The sequence below is a fragment of the Protopterus annectens genome, chromosome 5.part0, assembly GCF_019279795.1.
Source record: "Protopterus annectens isolate FY-2018-M chromosome 5.part0, PAN1.0, whole genome shotgun sequence".
Taxonomy (NCBI): Eukaryota; Metazoa; Chordata; order Ceratodontiformes; family Protopteridae; genus Protopterus; species Protopterus annectens.
In genome coordinates this window covers 278,035,951-278,056,463 of record NC_056735.1, presented here as the reverse complement: position 1 = coordinate 278,056,463, position 20,513 = coordinate 278,035,951, and the positions used below count along the sequence as shown (strand labels likewise).

General features: G+C 39.4%; 1 protein-coding gene across 2 annotated transcripts in view; it reads left to right on the top strand.

Annotated features, from left to right (window-relative positions):
• Positions 1 to 20,513, top strand: part of ADGRG2 (adhesion G protein-coupled receptor G2) — a 465,660-nt gene that overhangs the window by 127,312 nt on the left and 317,835 nt on the right. For both annotated transcript variants that reach the window (XM_044072249.1, XM_044072248.1), the window contains one exon: positions 17,675 to 17,794. In XM_044072249.1, coding sequence (XP_043928184.1) covers positions 17,675 to 17,794 — 120 coding nt within the window. The remainder of the gene's footprint in view (positions 1 to 17,674; positions 17,795 to 20,513) is intronic.

The following is a 20,513-nucleotide window of genomic DNA, read 5'->3' as shown; positions in this document are numbered from 1 at the left end:
ATCTAGTACTTCTGCTGCAGAAAAATACATAAGTGATCAAATAACTTTTCAGAGAGAATAACAAATATAACTAATGTCTTGCTACTACTAACATAAACTTCAGAGGTCTAAAAGTAGCAGCAGAGAATATAATCACATAACGATGACTGCATTAAACATGCATGACTAAAACAGATTATTGCAGGTAATCTGCAAATTGGTATACAGATAATAAAGATGCTTGAAATGTATTTCATTAACAAAAGTAATAAGCTAGTATACCATATATGCAGTTCCACTGTAATTATAGCTTCAAAAGTATCTTAAAGTCAAACATATCTTAAAGGCCTTTTTTCAGTAATGTGACTTAAAGAATAAAGTAGTTTGATCCAGAAACTGCTGGTACGTAGTGGATAATGAGAACCTCCATGTTTATTCCATGGCGTTTTTATTTATTTATTTATTGGTTTGAATTTGTTTACTGTGCTAGCTCTTATTTCAATGAACCAATTTTATTTATTTAGGAAGCACAGAAAGTATCAAAACAAAAGTATACAAGATCTTAGAGTTCAGCAAAGATAGTTAAATAGATTAAAACAAGAAATATAATATTGCTTTATAATTATACTAATACTGCATAAAAAGCTCTAAACACATGGTTTATATTGTACCACTCTAAAGTATTAACTAAAGCAGGACACTTTGGAATGTACAGTAGATGAATAGATGTCATCTAATTTACAAGCAATTGAAAGTTTAACTCCTGCCTTCTGTGATTATAAAGAACTGAGCTGGGGTGTGTTCTACAGTGCTTAAATCAGATAATGTAGCTACCCTTTTGTAAGCCTGCTCAAGCCTTTAGATTAGTGGTGACTATTGAAAAGTTAAAAGATGCAAAGGATATAGAAGTAAAAGGAGTAAGTAAGTCTATATTAGCAGTAGATAATGAGGCACCATTGGTTGGTTTGTGGCTTGCTGTGCTTCTAGGGCTTGTATATGTCTATGATACTGTGGGCTTTATAATCAGTAGTTGGCAACTTCTCCCTGGATAGATAAATATCAGATGAGATATCTTACTAAGGCAAACCACCTGTACAGGACAGCAGCACTTTGGGACCGTGTTGGAGACGGAGAATCACATTGTTGTGACCATGAAAATAACATTAGTGCTTTCTGTGGGGAAGAAAGGCCTGTCAGTTTACTGCTATATCTTGCCATGAAAACTCTATGGACAGATAGTGACATTACAAGGACTGCTCTCAAACTTTAGATGATAAATAGTGCTGCAAGATGAACTTAGGTCAGAAGATGACCAACAAGCTACTGAGGAAGAGGAGAATAACCATCAAAGTAAAGGTAGTGTATATGATGTAGTTGGATTAAAGCATTCAGGACATCTAATTGTAGATTCTAATATGACTTAGATGCTGCAATGATTTCTAACATTGGGGCATGGAATGTAGAAAGCATAAACCAAGGAAAGCTGGTGGCATTGGACCATTTTGAGCTGATAAATATATGTTATACCATGCTGGAAATGAAAGACAAAGTAAAAATGATATCACATTTTTAATTAAGAAGAAGCTCGCAAGAAATGGGGTGAAATATTGTGCATTCAGTGAATGCTTAATATCTGTTTGTTTGTGAGTTGCAGAATTAATGTGGCTATCCTTATATGTGCTAACAATGAAGACAGCAGATGATATAGTTAATCAATTCTATGATGAAGTATGAGTTGAATTTTCAGAACTTACAGATGAAATATGCTGATAGTCATGAGCGAATGGAATGCAAATGTTGGGAACAATGAACAGTTCAAGTGGTTACAAATATGAACTGCAGTGATACAAGTGAATATCTGACTAAATCTGGTAAGAAAAACAAGCTGTTAATCTCAAACACCTTCTTTCAGCCACATAAGTGGTGGTTGTGTATGTAAACTTCACTCACTGCACTGCATTGTACAACAATCAGATTGTGAAAGTAAGTGATAGAAGAATCCAGTAACATCAATAAAAACAAAACCTGTGTCAGCATACATTATAGATCACCAGCTACTAGTATGCAAAACTAAGTTAAAGCTGAAACAGTATAAACCATCCAGGTACTTGAAAAAAAATTCCAAGAACTTTAGAATCAATTTGTTGCATTAGATACAAATGGTAGAATGCCAGAGGAGTTACAGGAAGTTGTATTTGATGAAAGAGTAAAGTGTCTGCAAAAAAAAAAATGATAATGCAGAAATTGTCCAAATGGTTGATGGATGAGAAATATTACTTAGAAATGTGGATACGATAACAAGAAAAAAACAGTTATAGAACTTAATCAAAATTTCCAAAGTGGTGTAAGCAGATAGGTATAGAATATGGTACAAAAATAACAATAAAGCAATGAGAACTAAAGAGAAAAGTCCAGCCTCAAAATGAAATGTTAAAAGACTTTCAAGGATCTCTTTTCATTAGTGCTGAGAATATTATGAAAAGGTGGAAAGAGATCCAAGACCAAGTCATTATCCTGTAAAGATCCAGGTCAACAATCCTTTTGATCAGGAGCTGATGGTGATGGAGGAAGAAGTAAAAGCAGCACTGAAAACTTTTCCTAACAAGTAAGTCTTAATTCCAACTAAAATATTAGAGCACTTAGATGTAGCTGCAACATCCTTGTTGACTGACTGGAAAAGAATTGTGTTTATACCAGTCTTAAAGAAAGGTGATCCAACTGATTTTGGAATTATCAAAATCTGTTTTCATTTGCCAGTGAAATTCTTCTCAAGATTATTCAGTGGAGATTTGCAATTCTGCTTGGAACATGAATTAAAGGAAGTGAAGCAGCATTCAGGAAACTAAGGAAAACAAGACACATCACTACATATGTCAGATGGATCCTTAAAAAGATAAACAAAATAAATAAATAGCAGAATATCTACATATGTTTTATCGATTAAAGCAAATCATTTTTGTGTGAATGATGAAAAACTGTAGGCAACAGTTTATACAGAATAAGGAGAAATAGAATGGGTTAAAATGGTAAAAGTGTGCAGCAAGGCTGTATGCTTCCTCCTGTCTGTTTAACTTATACACAAAGGAAATCATCAGCGAAGCAATGATTGCATGAAGAAAACTGAGATGTGAAAGTTGGAGGAAGAATTATCAGTAGTCATTGCCATGCGGATGATACCACATCACTGGCTGAAAGTGAAGTTGAGCTGAAATATCTGCTTATTAAGATTAAACAAAATCCTAAAATGGGGATGCACCTGAATATCATTGGAACATAGAAAATATAAGGCAATTTAATCTTGCAACCATTTATTCCCTGCCAGTACCCACCTGTAGACTCTACCTCCTTTTTCAAGGAGAGCTAAGCCATTCGAGTCAGGGGTGAGTTTGTGAACACCCTGTGATGCCCCTGCACTGGCCCAGTAATCAAGGAGCCTCAATCCTCACCACTAGCACCAGTGAAAGACGTACACATTGGGAGGATGACAAGTACGCACACAGTAAAGTACAATTTCCCTTAAGAGCACACAGAGATCACAGTCAGTCTGGGGCTGGTTTCTCCCTCTTTCTCCAGATCCCCATTAAGACTACCCACTGGCACAGCTATATGGTTGAGATCTCAGCTGAGGGGTCAAGCCAAGACCTCCAGCACTATCTCTGTCCAACCAGTGCTTTGTGTCCCTGCCCAAGTAGCTCACACACACACACACACACACACACACACACACACACACACACACACACACACACACACTTTGAGGTTTGATTTATATAAAAACACACAGACACTCCTGGGGAAGGCTGGCACAGATTTACTAGCTGTGGCCCCTTCTGCCCAAACTATAAGGTAGTTATCACTGCCACCAACCACTACTTATCAGCTGCTTAAAGGCCCTTACAAAGGGTGACCAATCCTACTGTGTAATGTTACTATTATCCAAATGGTAAGTGTGACCAAGACCAAAGCTATTTAGGAGTGGCATGTACAGTGTCACCAAATACATACACAAGTACTCTAAGAGCTTAAATATGTCTCACAAATATCAGCCACAAAGCTATGTTTAAATATATTTAATAATAAATAATAAAAGAACAAGACAACACTCAAACAACACAGTAACTGCCCAGTTTTGAATCACAGGAAATATTTTAAAACAACATTGCAGGATAGTCTCCAATAAATACAGGAAACATCTAAACTAATCTTTGCTATATTTCTATCTATATTTAAAATAAATTATTTTTCCCTAGTTATGCAATATTAGCAAGGCAAGTGCTGATGAGAGGATATTTCCAGATCCAAGACAAGATACAAAATGCCCAGTTTTTTTCTGAGAGAGTTCTTAAATTAATAACAAACATTACTACTAGGTTAGCTCAGATGACATCACTCTTTGTCACCTGACTTTAGTTCCCAGGCTAAATGAATACTTAGAAATTAACACCTCTGTGTCAAAAATACATGTCTCTCAGAAATGTGCAGCTGCTAGGAAGTCATAGAGCAATAAAAGCACTTTTACATTTGAATCCTACTAATTATTTCTGTTTCAAGACAATAGCAAAACCTCTAGCTTTAGACATTGTGTATGCTTGCTGCACTGAAACACAATCATAAAACACTTTAATTTCAACTTATTTTCTTGAAGTTTTGCAAGTTAACTCTCTATGTTCCAGCTTCTACTATTAAAACATACATTTGCGCAGGTATATAGTTTATATACATTTCTGTTCTTTTCCAGTAGGGTAGACTGTGATTGCATTCTTAAAGCTCAGTACATAACATGCAGTTCTCTGACATTTGTAAGACAAGCACATGAATTATGTTACTATTCACAAATGACATATGATTATTTACAAAGTTCCAGATAGCTGGGCTGGCAGTATGACATCTCTATATAAACCATATTAATATTTTCAAGTGATTTATAATTATTTACAAAATTCCATATATCTGGACTGGCAGTATTTCCCTGGTGTCACATTTCTCCCCTCCCTGAAAACTCAAGCTAGTTTTTCAAGTGACCCCTGAGAAACATTGCTAGAAAGGGTTGAGTCTATCTGGGAATACCTTACCCCCTGCCCTGCCTTGAGATTCCAGCTGCCTTAGTATTGCTGACCCCAGTACAATGCTGCACTGTCCCATCATATGCCTGCAACCCTAAGCTCCACCACAGTAATTTGGGATTTTCCTGTCTGGCTCCCTGTAGTCATAGATCCGCCTCAGCCTCCTCCTGCCACTTAGCACAAGGGCCTCCCTGTCATGGTAAGGTTTCATCATGTTAGCATGGTACAATTTGTGCCCCTGTCTCCTGTCTAGCAGTTCTGCCATGTAGTTAACATCACTGACCTTCTTTACCACCTTGTAGGGTCCCTCCCAAGATGCCTCCAGCTTGTTGTGTCTGACAGGAATTAGAACTATTACCTGCTACCCTAGAGCATACTCTCTAGCTCAAGCATTCCTGTCATACCAGACCTTTTTCTGCTGTTGGATTTCTGCCAGGTTCTCTGAGGTTTAGGACATATGCCATAACAGATTCCTTGTGGGATTCACAGTCACCCTCCCACTCATCTCGAATCAAATCTAGTGGTCCCCTCACCCTATGCCCATACAGCAACTCAAATGGTGAAAAACCTGTGGATTCCTGGAGCACATCTCTGTAAGCAAACAGATGGGGTATATATTTGTCCCAGTCCCTCTTAAACTGGTCTGCAAATGCCCGTAGCATCATCTTGAGTGTAGAGTTTAACCTCTCAACAAGACCATTAGTCTGAGAATGGTAGGGGTTGGTCTTTAGGTGCCTCACCCCACAGTGCTTCCATAGACAAGCCAGCAGGTCTGACATGAAATTGGCACCTCTGTCAGTCAGTATTTCATTTGGAAAACCTACCCTGCTGAAAATTTCTAACAAAGTATTTGCCACCTTTTCTGCCTCAGTGGAGGACAGAGCCACTGCCTCAGGGTATCTGGTAACATAATATACTACCACTAGGATATACTTTTTCCCTGTGGATCGTGGGATACTCAGAGGCCCCACAATATCCATAGCTGCCCTCTGAAATGGCTCCTCAATCACAGTCAAGGGCATTAAAGGAGCTTTCACCTTGTCTCCTGCCTTGCCTACCTTTTGGCACTGCTCACAGGTCCTGCATTACCCTGTTACATTTCTTGAAATCCCAGCCCAATAGACGTTATGCATAATACATCTCTTTGTACATTTTATGCCCATATGACCTGCAAAGGGAATATCATGAGCTATGGCTAGACGTGCCAGATGGTAGGTTCTGGGCACTACCAATTGCTATATTCTCTCTCCCTCTAGCCCTCCCTCAGGGGTCCACTCTCTATACAGTAATCCCTTGTCCCAGTATACAGATTCCCCCTTCCCTTGAGAATCAGGTGCCTCACCAGTTACCTCCCTCAGGCCTTGTAATGTAGGGTCTGAGAGCAAAGCCTGTCTCAACTCTCCCTTTGTAACCATTCCCAGCTTCCCTTCCACAGGAAGTCTGACATCCTCTGACAGCAGTGCCTCACTGTCAGCCTGGGTACTACTCACCTCTGCCCTTGCAGTCACTTTGTCCAAGGGAACATCAGTACCCACAAGCAGCTTTGGCTCACCTTCTATCTCACTGCTACAGGGTAACTCCCTCTCTGAAGTAACCACCTCACTAGTCCTGGCTGCAAGTGTGCAGTTTATCCGGGTCTCCCCCAGGCTACCAGAACCACATGCTTGTCTCCAAGCCTGACTGCGTGTAACTGCATGCTCACATGGTACTGCAATATCAAAGTCATTCCCTATCAGGACATCTGTAGGGATATCCTCAAACACATCTACTTGCTGGCTTCCATTTCCACCCTTTCAGTCAAGGTGAACCTTAGCCAAAGTTATTTGGAATGTGGTCCCTCCTAAAGCTCTGACTGGAGTAGACTGCCCAAGCAAGTAGTGCTCCTCTGTAACCATTGCAGGCTTAACAATGGTTAGGTCAGAGGTTGTGTCTCTCTTAGTCATGGCCTCTTTCCCATTCACTAAGATAGGATATAACCTCTTGTGGTAGTTTGGTACCCTTGTTGTCTCTAGACAACCTACTGTTGGCATTTTGTCATTCCCATTTACTGGCTCTCCCACCTTTTGTTCCCTGCTTTCCCTCCGTGGACATCTATATGCTATGTGGGCCCACTGGTTGCATTTAAAGCATTTAACCCTTGGTCCTGGAGATGTACCTGTTCTAGTGGCTTCCTCTGCTAAAGCAGACTCTGTTGGGGAAGTCTGCGCTGCCCACCATGGGTTCCCTTAGACCCATGACCAGCACTGGATGTCCTTTTTCTGTGCAGTCATGCCCTGCTAGCTAGGAATAGGTCTTCCTTCTTCCCCAACCCATCTGCAGTAGTGCGTTGTCTATCAGCTAACCAGATTCTCATGTCCTCAGGCAAAGTGCTAAGGACTTGTTCCCTCACCAAAAGGTCTTCCAGCCCTTCAAAAGTGGTGACCTGACATCCACTCACCCACCTATGAAAATAATTGCTTAGTTCAGCAACATATTCACACACATTTTCATCTGCCTTGCATCTATGCTCATGAAACTTTTTCCTGTACGCTTCAGGTGTTAACTTAAAGCATTCTAACAAACATATTTTGATTGTATTATAATTTAAACAATCGGTATTGGAGAGTTTAGAAATTGCAGTTGCAGCTTTACCATGGAGTCAGGAACAGTACCCAAAGCCCTTGGTCAGCATTATACTGTTTACATACCTCTCAAACATATGAATGCAACTATCAAAATTATCCCCCTCTGTAAATTGTGGAAGAAATGTCTTGACCTTTGTTGCTTCTGGGGTTCAGTTACTCCCTTCCCCATTACCTCCATGACTCTGGCGAAGAGTCAGCATCTTCTTTTCATGTTGCCTCTGTCTCTCATTGTCCTCGGCCTGCAGACATTGCAGTTTCTCATTTTCCTCAGCCTCCAGATATCTCAGTCTGTCTGCTGCTTCTATTTCCAAACGCTTGGCCTCTAACTCAAGTCTCTTTAACTCCAGATGGATTTTTAAGTCCTCTCTGGAAAGGTTGAGCTGTCCATTTTCTGAGAGTTGTACATCTCCATGTTCAGTCTGATTGTCCTCCTGGTTGCTGTTCTGTGATGCAACTGTGACTAAAGCTGCAATCATGTCTGCTTTAGTCAGGTTGGCATGCACCAGTCCTTTAGACTGGCACATCTCAGCCATCTCAGCCAACTGGCTCCTTATCAGCTTGCCATACTCTTCTGCTGACATGCTTGCCTGCACACTCTGACTAACTAAGCTAAGGAAAAAATAAAACAATTATGATATGATCTCTAAATGTTCACTGTGTGGCTGATTGAAAATACAAATACCTTCAGTGACCGCTGTACACAGGTTACAGAAATTCAATATCCACACCACTACAAGACAATTGATATGTAATGTGGCTATCTCACCACTATCACCCAATTAATATGTGATGTGGGTATCCCACCACTGCCAAACAATTAATATGTGATGCCCTTGCACTAGCCCAGTAATCGAGGAGCCTCAATCCTCACCACTAGCACCAGTGAGGGATGTACACATTGGGAGGATGACAAGTACACACACAGTAAAGTACAATTTCCTTTAAAAGCACACAGAGATCACAGTCAGCCTGGGGCTGGTTTCTCCCTCTTTCTCCAGATCCCCAGTAAGACTCCCCACTGGCACAGCTTTAGGGTTGAGATCTCAGCTGAGGAGTCAAGCCAATGCCTCCAGCACCCTCTCTGCCCAACCAGTGCTCCGTGTACCTGTCCAAGTAGCTCACACACACATACACACACACACACACACACACACACACTTTGAGATTTGATTTATATACAAACACACAAACACTCCTGGGGAAGGCTGGCACAGGTTTACTAGCTATTCCCCTTCTGCCCCCAAATGGTAAGTGTGACCAAGACCAGGGCTATTTAGACGTGGCCTGTACAGTGTCACCAGATATATATGCAAGTACTCTAAGAGCTTAAATATGTCTCACAAATATCACCCACAAAGATAGATTTAAATATATTTAATAATAAAAGAACAAGACAATACTCAAACAACACAGTAACTGCAGAGTTCAGAATCACAGGAAATATTTTAAAACAGCATTGCAGGACAGTCTCAAATAAATACAGAAAATATCTAAACTAATCTTTAATTCCTTTCTGTATCTAAAAGAAATTATTTTTCCTAGTTACTTACTATTAGCAAGGGAAAGTACTGATGAGAGGATGTTTCCAGGTCCAAGACAAGATACAAAATGCCCAGTTTTTCTCTCAGAGTTCTTAAAGTAATAATAAACATTACTGCTGGGTTAGCTCAGCTGACATCACTCTTTGTCACCTGACTTCAGTTCCCAGGCTAAACAGATACTTAGAATTTAACACCTCTGTGTCAAGAATACATGTCTCTCAGAAGCGTGCAGCTGCTAGGAAGTCATAGAGCAATAAAAACACTTTTACATTTGAAACTTAGTAATTACATCTGTTTCAAGACAATAGGAAAACCTCTAACTCTAGACATTTTGTCTGCTTGCTGCACTGAAACACAATCATAAAACACTTTGATTCCAACTTATTTTCTTGAGGTTTTGCATGTTAACTCTGTATGTTCCAGCTTCAACTATTAAAACATACATTTGCACAGGTATATAGTTTATATACATTTCTGTTCTTTTCTAGTAGGGTATACTGCGGTTACATTCTTGAAGCTCAGTACATAACATACAGTTCTCTTACATTTGTAAGACAAGCACATGAATCATGTTACTATTCACAAATGACATGAATGATAAGTATACACACATGATTATTTACAAATTTCCAGAAAGCTGGGCTGGCAGTGTGACATTTCTATATAAATCCTATTAATATTTTCAAGTGACATATAATTATTTACAGAATTCCAGATAGCTGGACTGGCAGTATTTCCCTGGTGTCACCCACCCATCTAATTATGCAGTACTTGTCTGAAGGAAGATAATGTATCACATTGCTTAAAAACAATGGAAGTCTGTTCCAGAGATCAGAAAGGTGTAGTGTAATGAATTTGCCTCCACCGTATTATATTTATTTGCTGATGAAAATTTAGATTCCTTGGTTCTTATACTTCTGGGGCTATTCAATTTGTGGAGAAACAAGAGATTCGGGACCACTGGTTACCTAATTGCATTAAAGGTAAGGCAATGATCTCTTCTCAGAAGTATATAAGATACTGAATAAGGGACAGTGCTTCCGGTCTTTTCAGGTAGGTTAGGGTTCCTAAAATAGTGATTTTGTTAGTTAAGAATGTCTGCATTATTTCTAGTTGTTTTATTTGTAGAGTGAGTTACATCCCAAAGGGGACCATATTCAATAATTGGGGAAATCAATGTGGAATATAGGACAATGACTTGTTTAGATCTGGATGATATTCCCTTGGTAGTTAGCTGTGCTAAGTAGAAGAACTGACTGACTGCAGTCTGTACATGATGAAAGAGAGAGAATTATCAGCCCAAGGTCCAATGTCATTAACAGCATTCTTATTGTGGAGCTGAATGTTGTCTTTGGTGTATGTTGGGTGTAAGAGTTGTTTACTAAATGTGGCAATATTGCACTTTTTACCATTTAATATGAGCGTTATTTTAAGTATACCAGGTATTTATGAGTGGAAGTTCTTGCTGAAGGGCTTTGATGTCATAGAAGTACTTGACAATGAGTCCCATTTTAAAGTTGTCTGCAAACTTGGTTAGCCAAAGGTCTTGGTTCAAGCTCTGGAAATCAGAAACATAAATGCCAAATAAAACAGATCCCAGAACTTAACCCTGTGGAACACTACTTGTCACCTGCAAACTCTCTGATGTGTCACCTGGTACCCACACTGTGTGAGTAATTGGACTATTCCTAAAAGGGCACTGTGAGGGTAGCAAAGGCTTTAGCCAGCATGTGGAAACCTTAGAATGAGAGGTGCAGGCTATTCTTAGCAAAGCAAGTAGGACTGCTGAGCATCTCAGCCTGTGCTGATAGATATTGGATCTCCTTGGAATTATACCAACTATTTAGCCAATTGTTGAAGCCAGTTATCTTTTCTAAGCATTATCTTTAGACAAGGAAGGATTCCATTCAAGACCACAGTCCTGGTCCTGGTAGAATTTGTGATGTGCATAGAGAGTTCTGACATGTCTCTCTGCATATACCTCAGGGTTTTGCATCTGAAGTCTTTTACCATCACATGGGCCACCACCATGGTTTATCCACATTTGTTAGGTGAACGTGTCTTAAGTCCCTTGAGATATCAGATATCCTGGCACCTGAAAGACAACTCACTATTGCCCTGTCTTTATCCAGCCTAGTGAGAGGAAAATCAGTTTGTCTGAATACAGAGTCACCAGTCACTAAAACATTTCTATTTGCAGAGTGATCTAGTGTATTGGATTGGAGATAATTTAACTTTTGGTGGTATTTGGTTGAATGTGTGCCTGATATGGTACTGGAATTTGTTGAGACTTAGATTTCATGGATATTTTTACAGCCACAGCATAAGACATTTCAGTGTGGGTCAGTATAGAATGTGACAGCGGTGTGTGTTGCGCACAGTCTGTGTTTTTTGTGAGAGCAATGTCTCTAAATTTGTTAAATATTGGCATGTCTTACAAACAGAATTTATTGTGTTGACTAAGAGTTCATTATCTGTGATTATATGGCAGTTTCTACACTGCCAAAGGATGCCCAGTGCTATGAGGCTAACAAAAAAAGGGAAACATGTTGGCTGGCCTTCCATCTTTGTATAGAACTACACAATAAACAGGCAGGAAGATGTGAAGAAAAGGGTAAGTGAAGCTTTAGCCTCTAAAAGTGTTTTTTAGAAAGGGTAGGTAAAGAGCAATACTGGCTGGTTTGGTGACGATCCCTAATTCAGAATCCATGGAAAGCAATGTAAAAGAAAAAGTATTTGTAAAGCTAAACGGGAGTAACTTTAGTAATGAAGGAGTTGCGGAAGGAATGGGGTTTTATGGATAACTAACTTAAGGGGCAGAAAATGAGAGAAGCACTGGCTGTAGGAACACAAAGAGTGGTGTGGGAGGGTGGTATTTTCAGACACTTAGCTCTTTTTTCTGGATAGCCTAAGACTGGCATAAACAGAATTTGAAGGCCTACCTAAAAAGCCCTTGATCCTCAGACCATTGAACAATTAACTAGAAACCTACTCCCCAGTGGAAGCAATCAGAACTTATGCATCTCAGTCTGGTTCTCAAATTATTTCAGAAAAATAAAAGGCAAATACAGTACAGTTGTTTACTGGAATTACTGAAGAGTTAAGACAGGCACTGGGAGGCAGTGAAGAGTTACTGAATAGCTGGGTAACTACAGCAGCGCTAGTAAGGAAAACTGCTAGAAAGGTGCTTGGTGTGACATCTGGACAGAGGAAGGAGGACAATGAGACCTGGTGGTGGAATGAGGAAGTGCAGGAGAGTATAGAGAGGAAGAGGCTAGTGAAGAAGAAGTGAGATTGTCAAAGAAATGAAGAAAGTAGACATGAGTATAAGGAGATGAAGTGCATGGCAAAGAGAGAGGTGGCTAAGGATAAAGCATATGGAGAGTTGTATGAGAGATTAGACGCTAAAGAGGGAGAAAAGGACCTGTACCGATTGGCTAGACAGAGGGACAGAGCTGGGAAAGATGTGCAGCAGGTAAGGGTGATAAAGGATAGTGAGGGAAACATACTCACAAGCGAGGAGCATGTGCTGAGTAGATGGAAAGAGTACTTTGAGGGGCTGATGAATGAAGAGAATGAGAGAGAGAGAAGGTTGGATGATGTGGGGATAGTGAATCAGGAAGTGAAACAGATTAGCAAGGAGGAAGTAAGGACAGCTATGAAGAGGATGAAGAATGGAAAGGCTGTTGGCCCAGATGACATACCAGTGGAAGCATGGAGGTGCTTAGGAGAAATGGCAGTGAAATTTTTAACAAGATTGTTTAATAAAATTTTGGAAAGTAAGAGGATGCCTGAGATGTGGAGAAAAAGTATTTTGGTACCTATCTTTAAGAATAAGGGTGATGTGCAGAGCTGCAGTAACTACGGAGGGATAAAGTTGATCAGTCACAGCTTGAAGTTATGGGAAAGTGTAGTGGAAGCTAGGTTAAGAAGGGAGGTGATGATTAGTGATCAGCAATATGGTTTCATGCTAGGAAAGCACTACAGATGCAACGTTTGCTCTGAGAGTGTTGTTGGAGAAATACACAGAAGGTCAGAAGGAGTTGTATTGTGTCTCTGTGGACTTAGAGAAAGCATATGACAGGGTGCCTAGAGAGGAGTTATGGTATTGTATGAGGAAGTCGGGAGTGGTAGAGAAGTATGTAAGAGTGGTACAGGATATGTACGAGGGTAGAGTGACATTGGTGAGGACTGCGGTGGGAGTGACAGATACGTTTAATGTGGAGGTGGGATTACATCAAGGATCAGCTCTGTGCCCTTTCTTATTTGCAGTGGTGATGGACAGGTTGACAGATGAGATCAGACAGGAGGTCCCGTGGACTATGATGTTTGCAGATGACATTGTGATCTGTAGTGAGAGTAGGGACCAGGTTGAGGAGACCCTGGAGAGGTGGAGATATGCTTTAGAGAGGAGAGGAATGAAGATCAGCAGGGCTAAAAAAGAATATATGTGTGTAAATGAGAGGGAGGGTAGAGAAATGTTGAGGATGCAGGGAGTAGAGTTCGTAAAGGTGGATGAGTTTAAGTACTTGGGATCAACAGTTCAGAGTAATGGTGAGTGTGGAAGAGAGGTGAAGAAGAGAGTACAGGCAGGGTGGAATGGGTGGAGAAGTGTGTCAGTAGTGATTTGTGACAGACGGGTACCAGTAAGAGTGAAAGGGAAGGTCTACAAGAGGGTAGTGAGACCAGCTATGTTATATGGGTTGGAGACGGTGGCATTGACAAAAAGGCAGGGGTCAGAGCTGGATGTGGCAGAGTTAAAGATGATAAGATTTGCACTGGGTGTGACTAGGATGGACAGGATTAGGAATCAGTATATTAGAGGGTCAGCTCAGCTTGGACAGTTTGGAGATAAAGCAAGTGAGGCGAGATTGTGTTGGTTTGGACATGTGCTGAGGAGGGATACTGGGTATATTGGGAAAAGGATGCTAAGGATGGAGCTGCCTAGTAAGAGAAAAAGAGGAAAGCCTAAGATAAAGTTTATGGATGTGGTGAGAGAGGACATGCAGGCGGTTGGTCTGAAAGAGCAAGATGCAGAGGACAGGAAGAAATGGAAACAGATGATCCGCTGTGGCGACCCCTAATGGGAACAGCCGAAAGAAGATGATGATGATGTTTACTGGAATTACTGAATAAGGGCTTAAAAGCTTACAACACTTTATCCAAATGCTTTAGGATTATAAACAATAAAAACACTAATTTAAAATAACTAAATGATTATGAAAAGACAAATATCCCAAAAAGTGGCACAGCTGATACATTTATTCTTTATAGAGAAGTTAAAATAGTAGACAGCCTCAGTCTACTTGGATCAGTAATCATTAATGAATTGAAAAGCAGTCAAGAAATCATGTAGCTCACCTTTGCAGAATGGTAATAAAATTTTAGATAATATCTTCAAATACAGAGTTGTATCTTTGTGTAGAAAGATTCAACTTGTCCAAGCTGTGGTATTTTCAATAATTAGTTTACTTTAAGCCAATCTATCCATCTCTCTGTCTTCTTTTCAGAACCTAAAAATGAGGGAGAAAGCATACTCCATACCTTGGATGTCCACAGGCAATTCAGGTACTATCTGATAGAGCAAAATTGTTCAGAACTTCAGATAAGTTTGCTTTTTGTGAGGGTAAACATAATGGACAACCTGCGTCAAAGTAGACTATTTTCAAATGGTTGTCTCATACTGTTAATGTTTGTTACTTCCACACATCAAAACTATCCCAGGCAGGGTCATGGCTCACTCTAACAGGGCCTTGGCTTCATGTATGGCTTTTAAGGGTTGGACTCTAGAAGTATTCTAGAAGCAGCAATATGGTCCTCTGTTCATAGTTTTACAAAGCACCATAAATTAGATTTCTTCTCCGGTCTAAGACAGGTTTTGCTAGGACCATTCTCTAAGGGCCTTCTGGATCCTTCACCTTCCATATTCCATTTTTTTAAGCTATGGTAATCTTCCCATATAGTTTACGTTACTACAGGACTGAGCATAATGGTGAACATTGTAAAACTGTGTAAGTAAATGAACCATAACAGTAATTGAATGATCACTATTGTATTAGTAGCCACGACATACTGTTTATGTGTTCATTTTTTATGCCAGGGTATGGACATGCAGTTTTTCTTTTCTTTTTTTTTTTTTAGTAATGTCCTCTCAGTGCTTAGTCCCCAACTTTCAGTTGAACTGAAAGCTTGGAAGGGCTTTGCACCCAAACCTGACTTTGTCAGCTCTGCTTGGGTTGACTAATGGATTAGGCATGCAGAAGGTGCCCTCAAGCCTTGGAAGCTGGGCAGCTCTTATATCCTATGCAGGATATATCCCATATAGCTAAGGCTACTGCAGCAGTGATCATTTGAACATCTACTGCTGTTGTAAGTTTACTTACACAACTGCAGTATCTTTGCTGGCAAGAATTAGATTTTTCATTAGGCCACGAGTCTCTCAAAATTTATTTAGGCTTTGAATGTCTAGATAGAGACCAGATTTGATCTCTGTTATGCTATGTACATCATAGATTGCTTCTAGGTATATGATTCAACAAAAGTTATGTCCTTTATACTTTGCAAAAAGGGCATGCTGTTAAGACAGTCTTAAACACTGAGCAAAATAATAAGCAGAAACAGCAGGCAAACTGCATATGCTACACTTTATAAAATGCAAGTCCTAACTGAAATACTTATGATCTTTTTTTCTAGAGAAAAAAATCTTTGCAGCCTTTCAATATTTTGTGGCTTCATAGGTAAATGTAGTCATGTGGTCATTGATGTATTCCACCATGTTATTTATGAATCTAATTTAGACAGATAAAATTCTGTGAATGTCTAACCCAGAATGCTTATTGTTGGAGGTTTTGCCTCCTCTTATTTTTAGGTTTATCAATTGAATGATACCATAAAGGTGTATGGATGTCTAAACTCATCAGCTGAAAGTTTCTGTTCATCATTAAGGTCACTGGTTATAGGAAGCACAATACTCATAATGAATGTGAACCATTAAATGGCCGTTTTTGCAGCTTATTTATGAGTCCATAGGACAGTACACAGACAAGCCATTGCATGTGGTCTTTGCTGTATTAAGTTTAATTTAGACTAGGATAAATTTTCTTTGCTGAGATTATGGAATCTGTTTTTCCGGCATTAAACATGTAGAGTTATTACCTAAAATGGCATCCAAGTTATTAAAACCAGGATATCCATCTCCCTCTATTTTTCCCTGACCCCAAAAATGATGGAGAAATAATACTTCATACCCTGGATGGCCACAGACAACTCAGTACTGTCTTGACAGAGCTAAATCTTTCAGAACTTCTGATAACTTGTTCATTTCTTGTGAAGGTAAGAATAAAGGACAACTTGTGTCACTTGGCTGTCACATGCTATTCACTTTTGTCATTCCCACCACAATTAAACTATTCCAGGCAGGGTCAGTGTATACTCTTCCATGGCCTTGGCTTCATCGATGACATTTTGGAAAGGATTGGACTGTAGAAGTATTTTAGAAGCAGCAATGTTGTCCTTTGTACATACTTTTGCAAAGTACTGCAAGCTAGATTCCTTCTCCATGTCTAGGTCAGGCTTTGCTAGGACCATTCTCCAGGGGCTTCTGGACCCATCACCTGCCATCTCCCATTTGTTCTCAGCTATGGTAATCTACCCATATAGCTTAGGCTACTGCAGCAGTGATCAATATGAAGAACATAGCACAGTTTCATAAGTAAATGTACCATAAAAGTAGATGTTCAAATGACACGTGGTGCAGTAGCAGTTCCCTCCCTCTATCCCCCTTGGTTTTTATGCAAGGTTTGGGGCATTCCTAGAAAAGTCTTTTCAGGGCTCAGCCTCCCTCTCTGAGTTGGTATTTAAACTCTGAAGGGCTTTCCTTTATTCAGCTCTGCTTGAGCTGACTTGTACTTTGGGAACATGGAAGGTGTCCTGAAGATTTCGAAGCTGGATGGCTGTTATATCCTTAGCAGGATATAACCCATGTAACTTAGGCTACAGCAGCAGTGATCATATGAACATCTGTTCTGGTAAGTTTGTTTACACAACTGTATTTATGCACAGACAAACATACACATACAGTCTGAAGTGGATGAACTACCTGATAGTAATTTTTCACTGGAAGATGTTATTTTAGATGTATGGGTACATAAATAATTCAAGGAACCTGAATTAAAAAAAAAACTGCTTCCACGAGTAATAAGATACTCAAGGAATGTGTATCACAAACATTTCAAGTGCAATTGGGTTAATGTCATAAGGTTAATTAAGACTGTGCAGAGCAGCGTGTCTGCTACACCTCCGCTATTGTTTTAAGTTTTATGTTTGCTTGCTCATGGTCACAAACATCATATCACATACTAATTTGTACATTGTTTGCTACTAAAATAGTATTTTGTTGTTGCTGTTATTTTAAATTCAAAAGCAAAGCTACTGTATTTAATGTTTTGCTTTTTTCCTTTCTTTTTAGGATGGACAAAATGGAAGAAAGCTTAACAGCCATGTGATTTCAGCAAGTGTTGCCAATCTCAGTATTAGCAACCTGAAAGATAAAATTAATATTACTTTACCAAATCTAAAGCAGAGCACGGTATGTCATTTGTGTTCCTTATCCGTCTGAATGGCAGGATTATACTCCTGAATGTGTTATAGCTAAAACATGTTTCTGTTTCTGAGGGAATTTTTTAAAAAATAATCCTGTAGTTTCTGATTCCTTAACAATGTACATTAAAAGGCATAAGAAGAACTGTTATTGAATTTCAGCACATGTAACATAGGAACAATGTTAAGCAAATGATCACAGGGACTATAAAATGCCTAGCCATATACACCATTAAATATATGAACTGAAAATGTTTGCCACCCTTTTTGAGCACTAAATAATGTTCACCTCCCAAATCTAAATGTGTGTCTACCCATCCAATAATCAAGACTAGCCTAAATGGTAGTGAAAGTAGTGGTTCATTTAACCTATAGTAGTAACTCATACCATAGACTGTGGATATGTTGTTAGAAACCTATCCTTTGAATGCATCTTGTTTATTTGTTCATATAGATTTAGGTATCTAGTGAAGGTGTTTTCAAAATCACTGATTTTGTGAAGAATTTGGTACACTGAGTAGCATTGCTGCCTCACAGCAAGAGGTTCCCAGTTTGATTCTCAGCTGGGGTGCCTTCTGTGTGGAGTCTGCATGTCATCCTTGTGCTCACATGAGTTTTCTCCACATGCTGCAGTTTCCTCCCATATTCTAAAAACATGTTGCAGTTTGGATCAGTGACTATTACCTTGCCCTTAGGTGTATAGTGTGGGTGAGAATATGTGCATGTTTGTGTATAGGGTAAGGAAGAAAGACCTGGCAACTTACTTCCATTGTTCCTTTTGCCTTGAAGACTCCATGGGTAGCAGCGGCTGTCCTCAAGGTCACTCTAGGAGTCAGATGCAACTTGGAAGAGACTATGTGAGGAATTCAATTACAATAGGGTCCTTCATGGACCAAAAGGTCATCTCAGAGCAGCCAACAGGTTTATGAAAGTCATACTAATCTTCTTGGATAGTTGAAGGGGTTAAGGCCTTTAATTTGCATGGTTAGAACTATTTCAGGGCTTCTTATTTGGGCAGTATGCTTGCATTTAAACATACGGGGCACTGTATTATATTATGGGTCTGATAAGGGAAAAGTATGGTAGTAGAATGATTTCTATGGATCTTGAAGATATTTCCTTGGAAATTAATTGGAATAGATAGATGAATTTCCTGACTGTGGTGAAAACATCATGATCAAATGAGCAAGAGAGTTCTCCAGATAAGTATTCAAGTCTCTTATAACCATGTCTGTCTGAGAAGGAGTAGCATTCATAATGCATAGATTCATAGCTGAATACTAGACTAACTGCCCTAAATGGCCATTTTAAGCCTGGCCAATAACCCAAGATCAGAATCAAACTTTGAACTTTGTGTTTATGAGGCAAAGACCTTAGTCATTATGTCAAACCCTACCCTGGTGGAGAATGCAGGCAACAGTCCCAATAATTCTCACATGAGATAGAAACAGTTTTTTTGGTCAGGTACTATCATGCTGCACTTTTTTTTTTCATTTAGCATGAGGCTATTTTAAGTACACCAGACATGTCCATATTCCATCCCTTGCTGGAACTATTTGGTGTCACTGGATGAATGGATAATATTACCAAGTTTGCAATCAGAAGCAAACTTGATCAACAACACATCTGGAATAGTGGCTTGGATATGTGGAAAATAAATGCCAAACAGAAAAGTCCTAACACTGATCCCTGTCCAGACCTCTGTACCTCTTAGGTCAAGAAATCTGGACAAAGCCATAAATAATGGGGGGACAAAGCTCCAAAACTAGAGACAATTTTTTAATATTGCTCTTACAAACTTAGAAAGTTGATAGAATAACAAGTTTTATGTTAGCATGACTTTTCTGAAGGGTATGAAGTCTGAAACTCAAATGTCTGCCATTATTTTCTGACGCCAGTCTTTAATGATTTTCCAGTGGTTTGCTAGAAAACCACAATTTTGTGAAAAATGGACCAAAAATATGAGGCAAAAATCTAGACATTCTGCAAAAATCTGTACAGTTGAAAGGTATGCATGGTACCCCACTAGTTACAATTTTATGTTCTGAATAGGTACCAGGAACTTTCACAACCTGGGATCTGTTGGATAGCCAGTTTGCAGTTCAGTGGAAAATTTAGGGATTTACATTACATTTCTTTAATTTTTCAATAGTAGCAATGGTGGAATAATGTCAAAAGCATTGGCTAAGTCAAGATAGGCAGTGTGCACTGAATGATAACTACACATAGCCTCTGTAATCTTTTCAAAGAAGCTTATTAGGTTCAAATTACTGGACCCTTCACAAAACCAAAATGATTGGAGTCCAGATCAGTTAAGCTATCCGTATGCATATAAATGTGTTCTGCTATGATGTATTCCATAGCTTTACATATAAGGCAATGAGGCTGATGGAGTCTGTAGAGGGGTTGCCCTGGTGTAGGCGAGTCACAGTGACTCTTCTCCAATCATCAGAACCTGTGACTAGGCAGAGGCTGAATAATTTAATTTTTGGGGCAGATAATACATACTTGGCACTCATGAGAATTCAGCCTGGTATGTTATCTGGTCCCTAGGAAGTTTTATTTTTAGCCTTTGACACTGATTCTAAGAGATATTCCAAAATTATTTCAGGGGGATCTAAATTTTCAAGGATAATGGGAGGGTGTGGGTAGATAGTGTAAAGTTAGCATTAAATTTGTCTCCTAATATTTTGGCTATATCTTCTTTA